The sequence below is a fragment of the Miniopterus natalensis genome, chromosome 2 (genome assembly GCF_054644295.1).
Source record: "Miniopterus natalensis isolate mMinNat1 chromosome 2, mMinNat1.hap1, whole genome shotgun sequence".
Lineage (NCBI taxonomy): Eukaryota > Metazoa > Chordata > Mammalia > Chiroptera > Miniopteridae > Miniopterus > Miniopterus natalensis.
The window spans coordinates 174513871-174534849 of record NC_142082.1 but is presented as its reverse complement, the minus strand read 5'-3'; the positions used below and the strand labels follow the sequence as shown (position 1 = coordinate 174534849).

General features: G+C 41.9%; 1 protein-coding gene across 1 annotated transcript; it reads right to left on the bottom strand.

The window, feature by feature from the left end:
• Nucleotides 1-487: 487 nt before the first annotated feature.
• Nucleotides 488-19218, bottom strand: TDG (thymine DNA glycosylase). Its single transcript, XM_087814863.1, has 10 exons — nucleotides 19135-19218; nucleotides 10041-10183; nucleotides 7306-7547; nucleotides 6450-6519; nucleotides 5204-5339; nucleotides 4919-5001; nucleotides 4745-4839; nucleotides 1897-2068; nucleotides 1342-1467; nucleotides 488-931 (listed from the first exon to the last, which is right to left on the bottom strand). Exons 1-10 carry the CDS (start codon nucleotides 19155-19157, stop codon nucleotides 801-803), a joined length of 1221 nt encoding a protein of 406 aa, XP_087670989.1. The 5' UTR covers nucleotides 19158-19218; the 3' UTR covers nucleotides 488-800.
• Between the last annotated feature and the right edge of the window lie 1761 nt (nucleotides 19219-20979).

Below are 20979 nucleotides of genomic sequence, written 5' to 3'. Positions count from 1 at the left end.
TTCATTTCTCACTTGTTATGTTACATCCTTAAAGCTGAGGACAATGGTGATGGAGATATCGAAAGAGAAATTCTGTTCCTTCCCTATCACGTATATGTCTCTCAAGTAAAACACAGACGAAGTAACAAAATTTAAAAGGTCTACTGCATTCTCTGGAGTACACCATCCCAGCAGAAGTGTCTGCCTATTAGAGGATTAACACGCGGGGCGAGGAGGCCGATGCCAGGGTTCAATCCCTGTCGGGTAAGGCCGGGTCAGTCTTGCCGCTGCAAGGCCATGCTCCACATGAGAACTAGTGAGCAGCCCTCACAAACGACCACCAGTGGTAAAGAGGTCTGAGTGTGACGATGCCACTGAGGCGTAATTTGCATGAAAATGAACACTTGTGCCTCTTTTCCAGTGGTAATTCTTATTATCAGCATGCCCTTCTTGGGCATAAAAGGGATAATGGTATATCTAGGTTTATGCACAATTTATAATCAAATATAGAGACTGCTGCATTTTTAAATTACACATTAAAAGTGACTCCCAAAAGAAAATCAATTTCTTCATAAATGAAAAAGGCTCTATAAAATGCTGGAATGATGGCTAATTCAAATATAAAAACTCATATACAAAAAATCCTAAATGTCCCTTCCAAACTACACAGGTTCATACAGTTGATTCTACCACACAACTGTACTATGGTTACATCACCAGAGGAAAACACTCGTAAAACACTTCAGTTAGCAAACTGAGGGCCACTTCTTGACAACTGCATTAAAACTGCAGCATCTGAGCTGAGCTGGGAAGCACCGTGCTTAAGCATGGTTTCCTTCCTCCTGCTCTTGCGTCTCATGGTGGTTATGAAAGGAAGGAATCTGGTCTGTAAACGACTGGCCCATCCACTGCCCGTTTGGAACATCACCGAAGGCTGATTCTCCACTGTCAGCTGCGGGGGAGCAGGGGGGAGAGTGTTAGTTTATTCCATTTAAAAGCTTTAAATGATCAAATTAGGAGATGTTAACTGTCCACTGAAGGAGAGCTGTTATTGTAATAGTTAAGCAAGTTTCTTGAATACAGTGAGTTTCTGTTTTATTTTCAGATGCAGGACTAATAAATCCTCACTTGTTATTCAAGGGGGAAAACGCGACTAAGATGACTTACTACAGTTAGTGACTACAGAAAACGAGCCGTACATTTGCACAGGTAAACATTAAATAACCATTTTCTCTATGTCACTAACCAGAGTTTTCTTTTATAATTCTCATTCTTCAATAATGTACCCTTTTCAAAGAGCTTACCCCCCCCAATCCTGACAACAGCAAGTCTTTGAAAGGACAAACATAGGGAGGGACATACTTAGCCCATTCGAAGAGAAGCTGCAAGGTGCACTGTTGCACGGATCCCCACCATAAGCACCACCATATGCTGCTTCGTAACCCGGGTCGTATTTCTCTTCCTTAACAGCCATCTTCTTTGCATCCTCTGTGAGGAGGGTGAAAGGGATTTAAAATCGATTTTGTACAACAATTTTCCAAAACAGCTTTATTCAGGACTCATGATGAAGGAATCTTTTACTTGAATGTTCATGCATGGAAATACATCTTTTGCTATACATAATCTTTTGCACTCTTTGTAACATATACTACATTAGCTCATTGGAACTGTTACAGCCTGTGAGATTTCATTTTAGGTGGGTTATACTGTTTCTTGTATCCTCAACATCTGTAGGAGCACCAACGTAGATGGAAGACCTTAGTAAAAGGAGGTTTAAACCGTGACTAACAGCCATTATCAGAGCACTCTGGCTGCAAATATAACTGCCTTCTTTTCTCCTGCTTTTAAATCCACAGCACACTTTCTGTAGTGTATATATACATAGAATGAAAACAGGGAGCAATAACAGTGACACACCTTGGGCAAGCTGTAGGTCAAATGTATACTGAACTTCTTGAACATCTGTGTTTCGTTCAATGCCTTTCAACTGATCTCTTAAGTCTTTCAGCTTAATGTAGTAATGAACTTTGTCCTGGGCTCGAGGAAACTGAGCACATCTTGCACTGGATGATGGCATCACATAGCAGAGCTAGAATCAAAATTCATAGTTATGGAAATCTATTATCTTTGGGTTAATAACTTGATACTGACCACATAGCAATATATGTAAGATCAATAAAAGCAGTTGTGTTTGAGTTCAAATTTGTAATATTTACATATTACAAAGTTAATAATCAAAAACAAGGGCTTTTCCCCCTCCCGTGTTCATCTATCAATGAACAGTCTTTTCAACTATGTGGCTCACAACTGCAAAGGTAGAAAAGGCCATGTAAGTTTACAATGCAGCCTTCCCTCCCAGTTCTGTCTCTGTCCACCTAACTCTCTTCCTCAAGGGCAATGAAGGTCACCAGTCTCAGAGGAAGTCCAACAACTATACAAGCAAATGTGTCTGAGTAAATATTCTCCCTCACCCCTTTTAAAACACCCACAAATGGTAGCATGCTCTGTTCTCCATACTGCACCTTGCTTGTGAGAGAATTCCATGTCAGAGCAAAAAGCCCTTCCATTTTCAGATTTATTTAGCCAGAGCCAAACTGTGGGGATGTAGGTTGTTTCCCATCTTTTAATATTGTAAGCTGTAAAAAACTTTGTACATATTTAATTTAGAGTATGTGTTGGATAAATTCCTAAAAGTGGAATAGCTAGGGAGAAAGATATTTGCATTTATCATTTTGGATAATGGTGACAAACTGTTCTGCACAGAGCATAACAAAACTTCTAACAACATATCTCTTATACATAAAAGAGTGAAACTGCATATTATGGAATTTCCAATGACAATTTTTGCCAGATATATATATGTATGTGTGTGTATATATTTAAAATCCTCACCCGAAACATCGATGCAAAAGAGAAACATAGATCAGCTGCCTCCCACATGTGCCCCAACTGGGGATCAAACCCACAACCTGGAATCAAACCCACAACCTTTCAGTATATGGGATGATGCTCCAATCAACCGAGCCACACCGCCAGGGAAACAATTACTGTGATTTTTATTTTATTTTTTAAATATATTTTTTATTGATTTCAGAGAGAGAAAAGGAGAGGGAGTGGGAAAGAGAGAAACATCAATGATGAGAGTCCCTGATTGGCTGCCTCCTGCACACCCCCTGCTGGGGAATCAAGCCTGCAACCCGGGCATGTGCCCTGAACCGGGAATCTAATCTCGATCTCCGGGATTAAACCTCAATGTTCAACCTCTGCGCCAAGCAGGCTGGGCAATTATTGCGATTTTTAAATTGTCCTCCTTATCACATATTACAGAAAAAAAAAATTATTATTTTGTTTTGTTTATGAAACAGTGATATGTAGGTGCAAATGCTACCAGGTTTGTAACAGCACATTTTCCAATCTCAAAATATTCTTCGACTAAAGTGATCCAGAAATCTGAAAAAGGAGAATTTTCTTTTTGTTTCAAAGCTGAATCACCAACCGTACCAATAAGTGAATATTTCATGATAAAGAATAAATTTTAAAAATAAATGTACTCACAGCTCATTTTAAGAACTGAAACTACCTATGATATGATTTAAGTTCACTTACTACTGCACTACTATGATCACATATCCATGCAGCTCACATGCCTGAGCCTCACCTGGCATCTAAGGGACAGTCATGCAGAACTCAAAAGGAAGTACCAAACTCATATGTACAATTTTACCCGAGCAGACAAGGATAGGCCTCAATTTAAAGAAAGACCACTGCTACAATCTACTTTATCAATCACATATTTACAACAAGTTAAAAACTGAAGAAATTTAAAAAGCAGAAGGTCAGATATATGTAGGTGGCAGAAACTATTCTGAGGTTTCCATAAAAACCTATCAGCACAGTGGCTTCTCTATCATTTAAAATGCTCTCTGTAACACATGGGTCTGTGCATGGGTGTTGTTTTGTAAAAAGTTGTAAACAAAACTTAAAACTATAAGCCCTGGCCAGCATGGCTCAGCTTGTTGAACACCGTCCTGTGCACCAAAATTCACCCATTATATTCCCAGTCAGGGCACACGCCCTGGTTGTGAGTTCGGTCCCTAGTCAGGTTGCGTACGGGAGGCAAGTGATCCATGTTTCTCTCTCCTCCTCCTTCTAAAATCAATAAAACCATATTTTCAAAAACTATATTTAAGAAGAAAAATTTGAACCAAACTGTCTGCAGAAATCATAGTTTGAAAACCACTGTACTATTGCATGACGCCTTTATGTGTAAGACAATAGTACTGTGTGCCAGTCACGTTGGCTGCATGTGTCTGCAACTGGGTTGTACTATTTATATGGCTCTCAAACAAAAGTGGGCTAATACATATAAGAGCGGCACTTATAGTTCTACTAATCAGGATGCCTATATTTATATGTCTGTTTCACAACTGAGTAAGGGCTAACCAACTTGAATTTGATAAGAATATCCCATTAAATGTATTTTAAATGTAGTATGTAAGCCAGGTCCTCTTAATATTTAGCCAAGTAACATAACACCATTAAGACATTTATCTGACAAATGTTTCCTTTTTCTAACAAAAATATATCAGTATCTAAATTAATTTATAACTATTAGTTTAAGTTGATATATACATATTATTCAACAAAATACAGTGTTTTTCTTTTCATGGCATAAATTACAATGGATAGAACGAATAAAAAAGGTAAACTAGCTAGAAGAAAATTCATATTTAGCTGATTTACAAATGTAACTTTAAGGACTTACAGTTTCTGTGTCTGGGATCTTATGGGGTTGAAGTCCGAACTCTAAGTTCTTAACCTTTACGCCAAAAACTTCTTTACTAAAAATTTCATAAATACCTAAAATGAAACACAAACATATTTACATTGCCCATAATGTTAGTAAAGAAAACATATAAAATTTAAAAGCGAACCTTACATTTTCCATTAAACACTGCTATTCGTGGCTGATATTTCTGTAACTTCTGCACAAGAATACGCCCTCCTTCACGAAATTCTTTACTAAAATTAAATTAAAAGGTCATCAAAATATAAGTATGGTGATATTTATAATATACTAAATTTACAGAGCTCTCAATGAAAGACCAATTCACATACTGTTTGTTAGGCCCAGCCTGAACTAGCACATACGGTATTCCTAGAGTGTATGAGGCACCAGCGTAATCAGGGTTCTGACCTATATAAATAAATGTTATGTAATCACCTGGAAAGATCCTTGCTGCCTGGTGTTGTCCTTTCCACCATATTGGTAAATCCAATACCATACTTCCCTGGTAAAGTGTGATCGTCCATATGGTTCAGTTGGACCTCACTCAGTCCTGACATAAACAGACACTTCCCTGTGAAAAAGACAGTTTATTTCCACAGAAGGTCAAAGGTTCCTGCTCTATGAGTTGATGTGTTAGCCTATATCCTATTCTTGAAATTTAAAAAACCCAACAGATTATAACATAGGTCAATTACCATACCAAGCAATTACTATATTCTAGGTACTATGCTAAACACTTTGCACGTAATATCTCAATTATACTAATTATTTTATGAGATATTACTATTATTATTCCCTTTTCATAGAGGGTTAAGGTAAATGCCTGTTGAGAGTACCCAGCTAGTCAGTGTAGGAAACTCTGAAACAGTTCTCCTTTCCAATAACTGGTGGTATCACCACCTGCCCCAGAATACCTCCAACAGATAAACATACTCTGATGAACTCAGGACATTCAAACACCTTGACAGTGGAGAAATGAAAAGCTGAAAATTCTCTAGAAAAAAAAAAGTTTTAATAATGGAGACAATATGCTATTCATTCCAAAAACACATTACTATCATTCACCCTAACTGTGTTTCGTGTTACTCTTAGATAATCAGCTAGCATGTCCTGAGGGCCTACAGCATGCCTCGCTCTGTTAGGCATGAGAAACCTTGTACGCAGGACAATACAACAGTAGTCACACTTGGTTTTAAAGCTCACTCTAGTATGAAGGTTTTGATGCTATTTTCTGCTGCACACGAAGTATCTGTAGAGCATGTCCCCAGTTATAGCACTTAACTGGACTGGCAATGATCAAGTATTCCATCTCTCCTAGGAAACGTGATCAGCAGAAATTGGGCAAGGTCAGTGTTCTGCACTGGTACAATGATGTACTATTGCTACGTCTGTAGATAACTTAAAAACAATCCTTTAAAAAAGTAGTAAAACTCACTTGAAACAATTCAAGCAAAAGAGGAAGTCATCCTTTTCATGCCCCTCGACTCTCATAAACCAAAATGCTAAGTGACATGTCACTCCAAACCTTTTCTGTATATACACACACAGAGCAAATGTATGTATATTTATATATATACAATCTCTCATATTAAAAACACAATTTTGTTTTTAAAAAACCCCAAACTACTAACAAAGATATCTAGTTTAAAAGTAAAATAATAATAAAAAAGTAACTACTTACAGAAATGGTTTCCAGGTCCAGGGTAATGATGCCCTTTGTAAGCGGCCATCAGTCCTGGGTTTATGCCAATCTAAAAAAAAATGTATACATTTTAGTAGGGTTTAAGCCTTAGGGCTTCTGTGGAGTGGTGGACAAAACTGAATTTATTAAAATAAAAATTTAATCTGCCATCATAAGCAGTATTGTTTATCAACTACCTAGTCTTTACCTGAACAAAGTATACCATTCTGAGGAAAGGAATTTCCTTCATATTGAAAGTTTTGCTGTGGTTTTTAAAAACCAGTTTGATTCCCTCATATCCCAAGCCCTACCCAACTGGGCTGGAAAGAAAGAGGTTCTGGAGCAATCAGTCAGTTGGAGCCCAGGTCCAGTCACAAGTTTGCTTCTCAACTCCAGGCAAGCAGCTAATTCCATGTCACCCACACAGCTGTTTGCATGCTGAAGTTTCTTACAATTACAGTAAAAAATCAAAGTTTGAAATCAGCGTTATCATGTATGGAGAACTCACAGATGCCAAGAAGTCTAAAGGAGTTACGTGGATTATTTAATTTAATTGCAACCCTATGAAGGAGGTACTATTATCACCCGTTTCACCAAGGAGGAAACTGGTGTTCAGGAAGGTTAAGGCTTGTCTAGGGTCATACCCATGTGGCAGGATGGACAGCAGACAGCCCACTCTGGAGCCCACCCCCTTAAACACTCCCAAATAATACAACCTTATGAGGGGTAACCTCATTTACTACCAAAAGAATTCTTAGAAACAGTTCTTTTCTGCAAAATTATTTGCAAGGGTAAAGGTTAAGTTAATCCACCAATGCTATTATTTACAAAACCAAATGAGAACAAACATCCTTACAATCACAATGTCCAGATTGAAGGTCAAAATGTCTGGGAGAGTCTTGGTCAAAAGTTCAGCTTCTGAAACACCATTAAAACGGTCAACTTTTCTTTTTACTTTAAACGTGTCTGTAATTTTTTCTTGCTTTTCTTTTGATTTTGTGGACTTGGCAGATTTCTTGGGCTCGGCAGGTTTTTTGGGTTCCACTGGTTTTTTTGGTTGTGTTTTTCTGGGTTTTCTTTTCCTTCCCTTTGGAGTCTCTGAAACAGTGATTTCCAGAATGTGATGCAGAAAACCGTAATTACAAACTTCAGGCAGCTTTCCCAGAAAAGCCCCCTCTCCACATCCTTTCCACCTTTCTCCTCTACTTCCAGCATCAGTCTCCTCGCCAACGTCTTCCCTCGTTTCACCCTAGCACGGGGTTCATGTGGCCCCACTCCCTACCCTCCTCCCTCTGCTGGCTGTTGCATAACAATCACAGACTGATGTCCCACACAAGCTTACCTGGTATCTTGGTCTCCCCATGGATACAAAGTATCTATGTACTATTTTATAGGAATTCTAAATGTAAATATATAAATAGTTAAGTAAACAAGTGAAAGAATAAGTAGATAGCAAAGCATGGAGGAAGGGAAACATTTTACTCAACTTCCCCATAACTCCAGCAGTAGAAAGCCTCAAATGGCCTGTGTGCTTGTTTTAGAGATTGTGAGTAAGTATATATTCTGCTCCACACGCAGCCACAGAGGTGACCTCAGAGGTGCTGAGGATGCAATCTCTGGCTGGCAGTATTTTTTCAAAAGGCAAGACTAGGGATCTGATGTCAGGACCTAAAGCAGAGTTTCTCAGTCTCAGCGCTATTGACATCTTAGGCTGAATTTCTGGTTGTGGGGGCCTGTCCTGTGTATTATAGAATGATTAACATTCTATACTCAACAGCAACCTTGGCCTCTGCCCACCTGTCCACAGATGCCAGTCACAACAATCAAAGGTGTCTCCAGACAATGACAAGTGCCTAGAGAGCAAAATCACCCCGGTCACGAACACTGTCCTGAAGTATCCAACTAGAAGCCTTGGTTTTCTTACCCTTAGTTCTTTAACATCGCTTATAATTTCTCAGGCTCCTCCCTATTCTACTACTATTTGCGTTTCTCCACCTTAGCTTCCCGTCCTACCTCACACTGCTTTAGCCACCCCTATGCCAAGGGAGCCACCTCTAATGGCTTGTAGCTGGGGAAGTCCTAGTGCTGCCTGCCCAGAAAAACAGGAGTCAAGCGCAGGGGTGTTGCCAGTGTGGTGGAGGGAGATGTGTTCCTGGAATCACACACTGCAACTCGGAGCACATTTCTCATGCAGTCTGCTGCACTGGAGAAAATCATCACCTTCTCTCCACCCCGGCCCCAAATCCATTCCCCTCTATTCTAATTCTCTACCTGGGTGAATGGTACCTCCTCCCCCATCTGCCCGGGGTTACTTCCAGGTTCCTCTTTCCCCCTCACCCCCACGACACCCATTTCTGGGGCCACGTAATTCTACCTCACGAGCAGCTCCTAATCCTGTCCTTCCCCATCCCTTCGGGTCCTCCTTATTCTGTCCCCAGGTTATCCAGAGGGTCTCTAACCCACTCCTCGCCTCAGTTCTGCTTGCTCTCTACCGCCCAATCTACCCTCTATAATTAGTTCCAGGATGACATTGTAAAATCCATTTTACTGAAGCCGCTCTCTGCTTACATTCGCTCGACAGATCCCCATTGCCTTCAGAATAGGATATACTTTGTTTTTTCTTTAATCCTCACCAGAGGATATTTCTTCCCAGTGTCTCTCAGAGAGTGGAAGGGAGAGAAACATCGACATGAGAGATGCATCGATCGGTTGCCTTCCTGCAACGGAGGTCCGTGCCCTTGACTGGAATCAAACTCGAGACCCTTCAGTCTGTGGCCAGTGTCCTAACCACTGAGCAAACCAGCTAGGCCAGGATACACATTTTTTAGGTTAAACAAGCTTCAACTGCCCCCTACCCAGCCTCATCTCTCACCATGTCTTTGCTATGTCCCAGACGCCAATGACAAAACCTCCGTTTTTTAACTGTCGTGCCTCTTGTCTGTGCTCTGTGCATGCTTTTCCCCGCGCCTGAAATTCCCCAGCCCATTCTTCATGGGGATCAGGCCTCCTCACCCTTGAGTTTCTGAGCTCTGGGAATAGGCCTCTGAGCCTCAGTCTGAGTTAGGTGTCAACCCCGTGAGCTCTCACAGCATCCTATGCCCCTCTTCACTGCTTTATGTGCTGGGCATGACATGTGTTATTATTTCCCCTACTAGATTATAAGATGCTCAAGGGCAGCACCCATGTTCTCCAACTCCCCCAAGCCTATCACAATGCCTGGAACATACTAAGTACTTAAAAAAGGAGTTAAACGTTTTAACACTAAAACAGAGCTAAGATTAATCATTAAACCCTTTCTTAAATAAGCTGGCTGCCCAGCCGGTGTGGCTCAGTGGTTGAGCATTGACCTAGGATCCAGGAGATTGCGGTTCAATTCCCGGTCAGGGCACATGCCCGGGTTGTGGACTCAATCCCCAGTGGGGGGGGGGGGGGGGGTGCAGGAAGCAGCCGATCGATGACTCATCACTGATGTTTCTCTCTCTCTCTTTCCCTCCCTTCTTCTCTCTGAAATCAATAAAGATATATTTAAAAAAAAAAAAAAAGTTAGCTAATCCAATAGCTAATTTTCTATACTCTCCTGGTGCAAACTACCTTGTGCAGGTTCCTGAGCAGGGGCTGGCTCTGGAACTTCCGCTGGCACCTGCTGTGTGTCCATAACTTCCCCGTTAGGAGCCTCAGCCATCATTTGTGGAAACCGAAACGCGTAAAAAGCTTCAGCTTGCTGAAGGGAAAAGCTGAAAGAACAATTCAATACAAGATAAGAGGGTAAAATCACCCAAATGTAAGTTTAAATGATCAGCAGTAAATATCTTTTCAGGATCCAAATATTTTAAAACCAGACTGTAGTATTTATTTAGAGTTGACAACAGGTGCGAAGTGAGGAGGAAGATCTATTCTCATTTGTACACTCACCCAACCTTTAATGAGTGCCTACTGACCAAACATTAATTCACTCTCACACTGTTTAATGACGAGATGTGCCATCAATAAAACTTACCTGTCAAGTCAGACTGCGCTTTCTCTGAGATGACATCATGGGAATTTTCTGGTAGGGAGACATGAAAGGCCCACGAGCCCGTACAGGCACCAGCACACGGAAACAATCTGTGTTCCTACCTTCAGTGTTCAGCCGTCTTGTTGCAAAGATTCCCTCCAACCTAACCCTCCCCTAGTGTGACCCCCCTCCCCTTTTGAGATAAAATTGGCTTATAACATGGTTAAAGGTATGCAACATGGTGATTGGATACACTTATGTACAGGGCAGGGCAAAAGTAGGTTTGTGGGTGTGAGTGCTCAAAACAGTTTATTCTTGTTATTATTTAATTATTGTATTATTTTCCATACAAACTGTAAACCTACTTTTGCCCCACTCTGTATTGTATAGTGGTTACCACCATAGCCTTAGCTAACACCTCCATCATGTCACATAATTAGTGTATTTCTTTTTTGTAGTGAGAACGTTTAAGATCTATTCTCTTCACAACTTTCAAGTAAATAACCGCACAGTGATGCTGTACACTAAGTGATGCAGGTAAATAAAATTATATAGGTTTCAGGTGTATGATTCTATAATACATCATCTGTATATTGTATTGTGTGTTCACCACCCTAAGTCAAGTCTCCTTCCATCACCATTTATCCCCTTTCCCTGGAAATTTGTGCCCTTTGACTAACATCCCCCATTCCCACCCCTCCTTCAATCTAATCTAAAGCTCTCTTTTGGTTTATTTGCCTGTTTACTTATTTATTCATTGGATCTGTTTTTTTAGTTGTTGCTGGGTTTTTGCTTTTCTGCCACTAAACAGAGTAGAAATGAATATTTTATAAATGTCTATGAATTTACGGAAAAAATGCACTCTAGACCTTGCTGCTGAACATGACTTAAACTTTGCTCAGAGTGTTCTGTTCAATGTAGGAAACAGAGGCCTTCACAGAAAACAATTTCCCCAAAATATTTCGGATGACCATAAACCACTATCTCAAGCTGTTGCCATCAGCACAAAGCTAGGGAAGTAAACACATCTTATGAAACTCAAGTTACACTAAAGCCAAATAATGCCACTCGATCTGCAGGAGGAAGGGAACACTAGGAAGTAAAGCAGATGAATGCCGTTTACTATCTGGAGAGAAAAGTCATGTTCTGCGGCTAGATACTCCACTTACTAGGGTTCTTTCTTTTCGCACGTGGAGAAAGGAGACAGGGAGCTCAGAAAGCAGAAATTTAAAGACAAACTAGCACACTTTAAGTGGGTCATCTTTATAGTTCATAAATCTTATCTCAATAAAGTGGTTGTAAAAGAAAGCAAACTAAAAGCGTAAAAGGCTGAGACAGGCACAAGGCAAGGGTCTACCCACGGGTGGCTGAGCTAGAATGTGAGCTTTGCAAAGAAAAACGGGCTCAATCCTGTTTTTCCAGTAGATGAACTGCTGGAGAGGTGCTTTAACATCAAGCTATCTTTCAGGGTAAATTGATTTTAAAGGTTAAGAATTAAGTGCCCTGTGCAATGCAACATTGTTAACTGTAGGCTCTATGCTTTCTATCCCTGTGCCCAGCCCCAGCTTGTTTGCTAAGTGGGGCTGCAGAAACCACACGTCTCAGCTCTGTCCTCTCTGACTCCTCCCCCGCTGCAGAAAGGACCTGCTTCCTCTACCCATGTGTATGAAGAGGGCGGCCTTTGGTCACATCCTGCACCTTCCTCTTCTGTGGCCTATGAGGAAACCTCTGCTCTAGTCCACCAGGCTTGGTTCAGAGTTAAAATACCAGCACTGGGAGATTTCCTAAAACAAACAAACAAAATAAAACAAAGAAGCAACCCCTCCCCCAAAAAAGATCAGTGCCCCGGCTGGTGTGGCTCAGAAGTCGTCCCATATACCGAGAGGTCGCTGGTTCGATTCCCGGTCAGGGCACATGCCCACGCTGCAGGCTCAGTCCCCAGCAGGGGGCGTGCTGGAGGCAGCTGGTCGATGTTTCTCTCACTCTCTCCCTTCCTCTCTTTCTAAAAAACAAAAATCAATAAAAACGTATTTTAAAAAACAAATAAAAAGGTTAAGAATTAGTAAGAGAGGTCGGTATTAAACTATATCTTAAGAATTTATTTCTTTAAACATTTGTGTTCAAATTATATAAAAAAATAAAGACAATGCAATGATTTACGAAACATTACCATGAGAGAATACTATGCAGCTCCTAGAAAGTAAATGTACTGATACTCCATAAAAGCAAAGAAAACATTTAATATGTTTTCAAGTGGAAAAGTATTCCACTTGAAACAGTATTGTAAACTAAGGCCACACAGAGGGAAAACATGTAGCCAAGGACTAGAAGTTAAACGTAAAAGTGAAGAGAGGTGCTTAGATCAAGCCCTGCACATAGTAAAACGTCTTCTCTTTTCACACTTTTCTTTACTGCTATTAGTAGCTCTTTTTAAAAATTGTCAAAACACTAGTTGTTCAATACTTGTGATTTAAATATTCTAATGAGGAGCTGGGTAAGGCTAGGGTACATTGCGAGATCATGTGAAGTTTACTCTCTGGAAATCCTAGTAAAACGCAATGTAACTTCTGGCTGTGACCAGTGGCAGTTTCTGAGAGGCTGACAGCCCCTTTCAGCTGGAATATATAAAAGTGAAGACACGTGGTCACAATAAATGAGTGGCCAAAGAATGCACGAGGTCTGCTCTTAGTCTGTCACACTGTCAGGAAGGCAACCTCCTCCCTCATGCTTTTTGCTGCCACTCTGAGTTCAACAGATGTGTTCCATTTTGAGTACTTAACAAAAATCCAAACTTAAATCCTGGCCGGGTAGCTCAGTTGGTTAGAGCATTGTCCCAACACGCCAAAGTTGTGGGTTTGATCCCTGGTCAGGGCACATACAAGGAACCAATCAATGCACAAATACGTGGAACAACAAAATTGATGTTTCTCTCTCTCCCCCACTAGCTCCCTTCCTCTCTCTCTAAAATCAATAAATAAAATTTTTAAAAATAAAAATTCAAACTTAAATCACATAAAAATTAGGAAGACATTATTCACACTACAAGAGGATTCTGAACTTTAAAAAATAAATTTCCAAAATGCGGCTCCCTTAGCATATTTAGGGGGTCATAAGGATCTTCAGAAATTCTAGGGCTCGGAAATTGAAAATTAATATTTTCCAAATCAGTTGACTGAAGTGAAAAATAATGAAGAAAAATATCTGGAGTCTTAGTTTATATATCCATTTTGAAAGAAATCTAGAAATTTCTCTTAATGTGTCCTTTGATCTCCTAAAAATGATCTCTGGCACTTCACAGTAAGTTAAATTAGAATAGAAAGGAAAAAGTAAAGCTATGGAAACCAGAATGTGTACGTTCTGAGGTAATATACTGTCTCTAAGTGTTAAATTCAGCCTGGTCATCTTACAGCTTCCTGACAGCCAGAACAAAAGGAAAGAGGGTGGATCACCACATTCTTGTTACTTGGCAGAAAAAAGCATGACATCTGTGCAAAAACCTTCACGAACTTGAATGCTAGGAAACTAAAGAGCTCTGGACAATCTCATTGTCTTTTATTTTTTTATTATTACTTTTTAAAATATATCTTTATTGATTTCAGAGAGAGGAAGGGAGAGGGAGAGAGAGAGATAGAAACATCAATAATGAGTGTCATTGATCGGCTGCCTCCTGCACGCTCCTGACTAGGGATCGAACCCGCAACCGATCGCCTGGATCCTAGATCGATGCTCAACTGCTGAGCCATGGCCGGCTGGGCTTATTGTCTTTTATTTAATACTAGTTCAGTTTGTAAGCAGCATAAACTTCTTTCATCCTAAATGTAAAACTGTCTCTTAAATACGTTTGTTGTATTTATATATGGTAAGTGCCACTTCATAACTCAGAATTCTGCAATGTTTGAGTAATTGTCTCTGTAGGAGAGGAAGAGCTACAGAAGAGCACCTAGTCAAGGCATTCATCCTCGCAGGAGCTCAGTTCCCTCACCATGAAAATGAGAGGCGAGATTCAGTGATTTCTACATATACGGAGAATGCGTAGAATATAGGACCAAATCTGTCCAGGCTCCAGACACACCCCGAAGCTTTTATTTTCTATAACTCCCTGATTTTCTATAACGCCCTATCATTTCCAGTTGTCCCCACCTGCTGGGTGCTACCTGTCTCCTTTTCCTGCCGCTCACCCCGTCCTCTCTCCTAGCCTCCACGTGCACTCCCTTTCTTTTGAACAGCAGTGCTCAAAGGGTTGGTTTTTACAGCTGTCTGAAATTGATAAATTGTGTTTATCCTGATGAACTGTGTATTTTCCAACAATCTTTCTCAAAACAAACACGCATGCATACATGTGTACACACACACAGCTGACTGAAGAATCCAGTTAATTCAGATTTGCTGCAGTTCAAAAAACTAACTCCTTAAGGTTTTCTCTAAAGGGAACAACTCCAACCTCTTTAACCCACAATTATTTTCCACTATTTTAAAGATTTAAGTTGCTCTTTCTGAATACACCTGTCTTAGTCCGTTTGGGCCACTACAACAAAAGCCCACAGACTGGGTTGGTAATGAACAAGTATTTATTTCTCAGTTCTGGAGGTTAGAAAGTGCGCTGTCAAGGCACCAGCAGGTTCAGAGTCTGGCCAGGGCCCGCTTCTGGGTTCATACGGGGCCGCCTTCTCCCTGTATCTTCATAAGGCAGAAAGCGTGATCTCTCTCGGGACCTCTTCTGTAAGGGCACCATCCCACTGAGGAGGGCTCTGCCCTCGTGACCTAATCACCTCCCCCACCCCCACCTCCAAATACCATCACCTTGACGATTAGGTTTCGACATATGAATTCTGGAAGAACACAAACATTCAGTCTGCAGCAACATTTTATTATCTTCATTTAAACAAGCACAGCCGTGGCCAGTGTGGCTCAGTTGGTTTGAGTGTTGTCCCATACACTGGCAGGTTATGGGTTCGTTTTCCAGTCAGGGCACATACCCAGGTTGTGGATACGATTCCTGGTTGGGGCACGTACAGGAGGGAACCGACTGATGTTTCTCTCTCACATGGATGTTGCTCTCTCACATGGATGTTTCTCTCTCTCCCTCCCTCCCTCCCTCTAAAATCAATTAAAAAAATTTAAACAAGCATATGCAACACTGAATAAATAACAATCAATGCTAAATAATCCATATGCTCAAATTAAAAGGACTGGTTATGTAAACTATGATGGAACACCATCATAACTATTTAAAGACTACATTCAGCACTGCTTAAGCAGAAGTGTCTTTACCATGCATTGCTGGGTACTTGCTGTGCACAGTCTACTAGAAACCGTAAACACAAAGATACAGAATAAGCCAGAGTCCCCAGTTTATTTAACGCCTCTTCATATAGTATGATTTCGAGTTTCCTCACTATTTGGTCATTTTTGATCCTCAGAAGCAAGCAAAATAAAAATACTTCAGATACAGCCTCATCGTCCTGAAACTGAGGAGGGCTATCAACTTCCTCATTCTAGAGACACATCACAGAACCCAATACATGAGCTTTACCGGCACTCACAGAATATAGCTGATTCATACTGAGTTCACCATCAACAGAAACTGCCCTTTTATCACTTCTCCCTCATCTCACACTTGTATTATTGGGTTTTCCACACCTAAGCAAAGGATTGCACCTCTTTTTGTAAAAGATGATTCACCATTCCAGCCAGTTGGGACTGATCCGGATTCTGATTCAACCTATCAGTTCCACAAACCGGTCCCAGAGTTAGGTCACAGACAAATTTTATCATTTCATCAGTGCCTTTAAGTTGTCAAACTTCTGAAAAGAACAAAGTTGGGGTAGTAGTAAATGGCACATAATACACACCTCTCTTCAGCCTGCCCTTGACTTTTTCAGTACCAAGCCAGTTTTTATTTCACCTAATTAGACTGCTATCAGCCCATCTTCATCTGCCCACACACAAACACAAAAGAAAAAAAAGTGGAATGGCACAGTTGTTAGGGAGGCCAACTTTGAAGCCACACTGCCTGGTCTCAAATTTCAGCTCTGCCATTTACTAGCTCTGTAGGCAAGTTCCTTAACCTCTTTATGTCCCAGATTCCACATCTGTAAAATGGGAATAGTTGGACCTAATTCACTGGTTATGAGAATTAAATTAGTTAACACACGCAAAACACTTAGAACAGTGCCTGGTATGTAATAAATTCGCCATAACAATAATAAAAACAGCAGGAGATTAAATAGTTTAGGTACCTCCTGTCATCCTCCTCCTGATGTTGTCTAGTCTAGTATCTTTATCTAAAAAGGGATGACCTAACTTGGTAGGTCTTGCTTTTTTCTGAACCTACACTATAGCCTGTGGTGACTAGTTCCTTTTAAACATGCTCAATAACCACAGACAAGTAAACATTTTGTTTAGGATCAAAGTTCATATGTTAAGAGGACAAATGCCACCTCTGGAAGAAACAGGGACACGTGTATTTATTTTCAGGCTTCAGGCCCCTCTCCTGTTGTCTACAAATTCTCATAGACTGCTGCAATTTGGCTTCTCACTTGAAATCCAACTCATCCAGGCCAGGAAATATGATTTCTGCTAGAACAGCTAAAAGTTCTCTTAAACGTCCACATTGATCCTGAGCTTTAAATCTTTTACAGACATTCATGCCCCATTTCCAGTCTGCAATCATTTTTTTTAACATAGGAGATGAAAAATCAAAATCAGAAGTAAGTGCTTATGGTGTCACTTATTAACGCCATGCCAGTCAACTAGGCAGAAAACCCAGACTTTCTTGTCCTTCTCGTGGTCCACATCTAACTAAAAAAGTTCTTCTTGCTCTCTTTAACATTTCTAGAAAGCCTGATCTTATTTGAGGGTTAATCTTTCCTGTTTTCTCAGTGGTCTGTGTCACACTTTTCCATTCATTTTTTATTTGGCATCATATTTCCATCTTTGGTGAATGCCCTTTTTCATGCTTGATCTCTTTAGAAATATACTGGCCCTCTTCCTCAATATCTCCTCTCTGGTTAGGCTGTAAGTGCTTGTTCTGACTCTTGAACATCTCTTTTTTAAAGAATCTTTTATTCATGGAATTTTTTTCTTTGAATGTGTTTGTTTTTTAATCTTCACCCGAGGATATGTTTTTATTGACTAGAGAGACAGAGAGACATCGATGTGAGAAACATTCATCAGTTGCCTCCTGTAAGCACCAGACTGGGGAACCCACGACCTAGATATGTGCCCCAACCAGGAATCAAACTAGCAAACCACCAGTGTACGGGACAACACTCCAACCAACTGAGCTATCCGGCAAGGGGTCTTTGAATGTTTTGAAGTTAATCTTCCAAAATAAAAGGCAAAGTCATTATTACAAAGCACTCCATTCTATTCCTTGATTAGCACAAAGTAAGGGTAACAGAGAACCACTTTCTCGGGATTACCTGGGCCTGTCATTTCAGAATTCCCAAGGATAAACTCCTTACGTATTAATGTAGAATTCTCCTTATTTCCTGAGGTTGAAGTTTTGCAAGTCAATAAAAAAATGATCTATATCTCTATGGATTAAATAAAGACAGAATCTAAGTCAGTTTTGAGCTAACCATTGCACCAGAGACCTACTGTTTTGCTTTATAAGATACTGAATGAGTTCTTCTGACATGGAACTCACTTAATGGTTGGCTCTACCCAAGTTTCCATTCTGACCTGAAGGTTGCAAAGGGGAGAGTGATGTCCACAAGTTCTGGTGAATTCTTTTCTTCGTAAAGTTCTTCTGGGAAAGAAGTGGAGTCCTTTACTTCAGGATACAGTTCCCACTTTATCTGCGTGTCACCTCCTTTCCTAAGCTCTGAGACTATTTTGGTTCCTTAACCCCTTCCGCCTAACAGGGATTCACAGGACTCAGAACTGGCCTCCGGAGATGCCCTGTCCACAGGCAGGGACAGGCCCAGAGGAGTGAAGCTCGGCGCCCATGAGCCACCGAGTCAGGTTAATTCTCCACAGGTTTAACAGCATTTTATACCAAAATGGAGCATCACTGTAAAAAAGACCCTGTTATTACTGACCGTATCTAACTTCTTTCATTTGGTTTTCTGCCCGTTCAAATCTCAAAATCTCTGCTTTTGCAACGCGTTTTTTCCACGCACGTAACCCTCCTCAAAGGACATATTAAAAGTAGACCCTTAAGTTCGTCCCCAAGACCACTACAAGACATTTTCAGGTGACTTCTTGGGAGTGTTCTTCACAATCTCAGATTTCAGGAGCCCTAGGATTAACCCACCTCGTGGCCCCTGGCGCTGCTTCCAGTAAACCGTCGGGGAAGGAGGCCACAGTGAACCTGACTCCGGAACGGAGACACCTGCAGGGATACAAGGGCGACTCCGCCTTTACAGCTCTTTGCACGATAGTGAGGGGTGAAGGGAAGTGTGGCCAAGAATGGCAACCAGACATACAACAGGAGGCCGCTGGCTGCTTACTAACGCCTTTCAGGGCCAGCTAGAGGCCGGGAAGGCCTGCAGAGGGGTTCCGCGGCTGCAGACGCCGTCAGAGCGGCCCGGAGAGCGGGGCCCACGCAGGCCCGCAGCGCGCACGCGCGGCCCGGCCTTTGTACCGGCGGCGGCCCTTTAAGACCCCAGCGTGCGTGCGCGCGCCCGCCGGCCGCCCCGCCGCGAGGGGCGCGGGGGGAGGGGCGGCGCTCCGCCCCGGCCTTACCTGCCCGCGTTCTCCGCTTCCATTCCCCGCGGCCGCTCCCGCCAACGGCTCCTCCTGCCACGCGAGCGAGTGACTGGTCGCTGTGCTATCGTGGCGCCCGTGCAGCGGTACGACAAGAACCAGACACTTGGACGCGATTGCTGGCAGAACTGGGGCCGCGGCTCACGCTCAGGCTCCTCCCCCAAGCCCCCGGCCCCCCTCCCCCCAGCGCAAACCCCTCTTTTGCGGGGCGCTTCCGCCTGTTGGGAGCCAAGTCCCACGACGTGTGGGCGTCACGTGTCGCAGGACAGCCCAATCAGGTTTGTGCGCCTGCGTTCTTCTGGCCGCTTGGCCTTTCGGGAAGGGTGGGGGACAGAAATGGAGGAGCGGGAGCGCGGTGCTGACGTAAGCTCTGGCCGTTCCCGCCCCCGCCCGCGCCCCGGAATCTTCAGGGATGGGGGTGATGAGTGAGGAAGGCCTCTGGGGACTCTGCGCAGGTGGGGCTGTTAGGCTGAGCAATCAGGGTCATCCAGGCCTTTCCACCAGAAATTTTATCTTGATTAAAAACTGTTTTGCATTAATCATCAAGCGTGACGTGGGCAATTGAAGAGCCTGTGGAATCAAAAAACGTGGGAGTCCAGGCCACTGTACCCTCTTGGGCCTCAGGTTCCTAATCGGTAAATGGAGTTGATAGTCAAACTGCTTTGTAAAATGTAAAACTTGACGTAAATCATTGTCTGCTTTAGTTTGGGTATATAAAAAATATTGTTTGAAGTCTATGTTGGTAGGTGCCATTCAGGCATATCGTTTTCTTTATAACCTTCCAGACTACTCCTGTTTTTCCTCAGTGGCGCTTACAGCTAGTTTTTGTCTCATTGGTTTTCAAGTTGTCACTGGTGTTTGTACAAGGACTTCATTAAATAACTTAATGGAGATAGCTTTTTATCTTTCTCTAGTTTGCATGATGAAAAACACGGCTACTGTATTAGTTAGCTTTCCCTCGTTAAGCTGTGGTAACAGATGACTCCAAAATCTCGGTGGTTTACAGAAACAAAGGTTCAATTCTCACTGATGTAACACGTGGGCAGGGAGATGGCTGTGGCTCTGTGCTTCATGTGGCTTCTTCTGGGATCCAAGAAAGGGCTTTCCTGAGTAAATACAGAATGATTAATTTGTGTCATGTCAATTGCTTAAAACTTTTAATATTTTGAGACTTTTCAGAACTTTTACCAATACGGTGTCCCTTAGTAGGTACTACTCAGAACCTTACTCATGGTGGGTACACATAAACCCTGACAACTGATGTGTATTCTTCTTGTAATGCAAATGCCTAACTTAAGGTTTGACTGCCAAGGCATTTATTTCAAAGAGTCATCCACTTCATAGACTGGCTATCTAGAATAAACACATTGCCAGACACACACACACACACACACACACACACACACACGCTATCTAGAATAAACACATTGCCAAACACACACACACACACACACACACACACAGGCTATCTAGAATAAACACATTGCCACACACACACACACACACACACACAGGCTATCTAGAATAAACACATTGCCAGACACACACACACACACACACAGGCTATCGAGAATAAACACATTGCCAGACACACACACACACACACACACACACACACACACACACACACAAAAGCTATCTAGAATAAACACATTGCCAGACACACACACACACACACACACACAAGCTATCTAGAATAAACACATTGCCAGACACACACACACACACACACACACACAGGCTATCTAGAATAAACACATTGCCAGACACACACACACACACACACACACAGGCTATCTAGAATAAACACATTGCCAGACACAC

Bases quoted from the DNA above. Each gene is read 5' to 3' on its own strand.
- TDG (XM_087814863.1), bottom strand. From the start codon at position 19,157: ATGGAAGCGGAGAACGCGGGCAG. The intron at 5,340-6,449 runs GTAAGTAGTTAC...TCTTTTTCACAG, and splicing joins TGGACCTGGAAACCATTTCT to GGAAGTGTCTGTTTATGTCA. The intron at 932-1,341 runs GTATGTCCCTCC...GCTCCCCCGCAG, and splicing joins CTTCTCTTCGAATGGGCTAA to CTGACAGTGGAGAATCAGCC.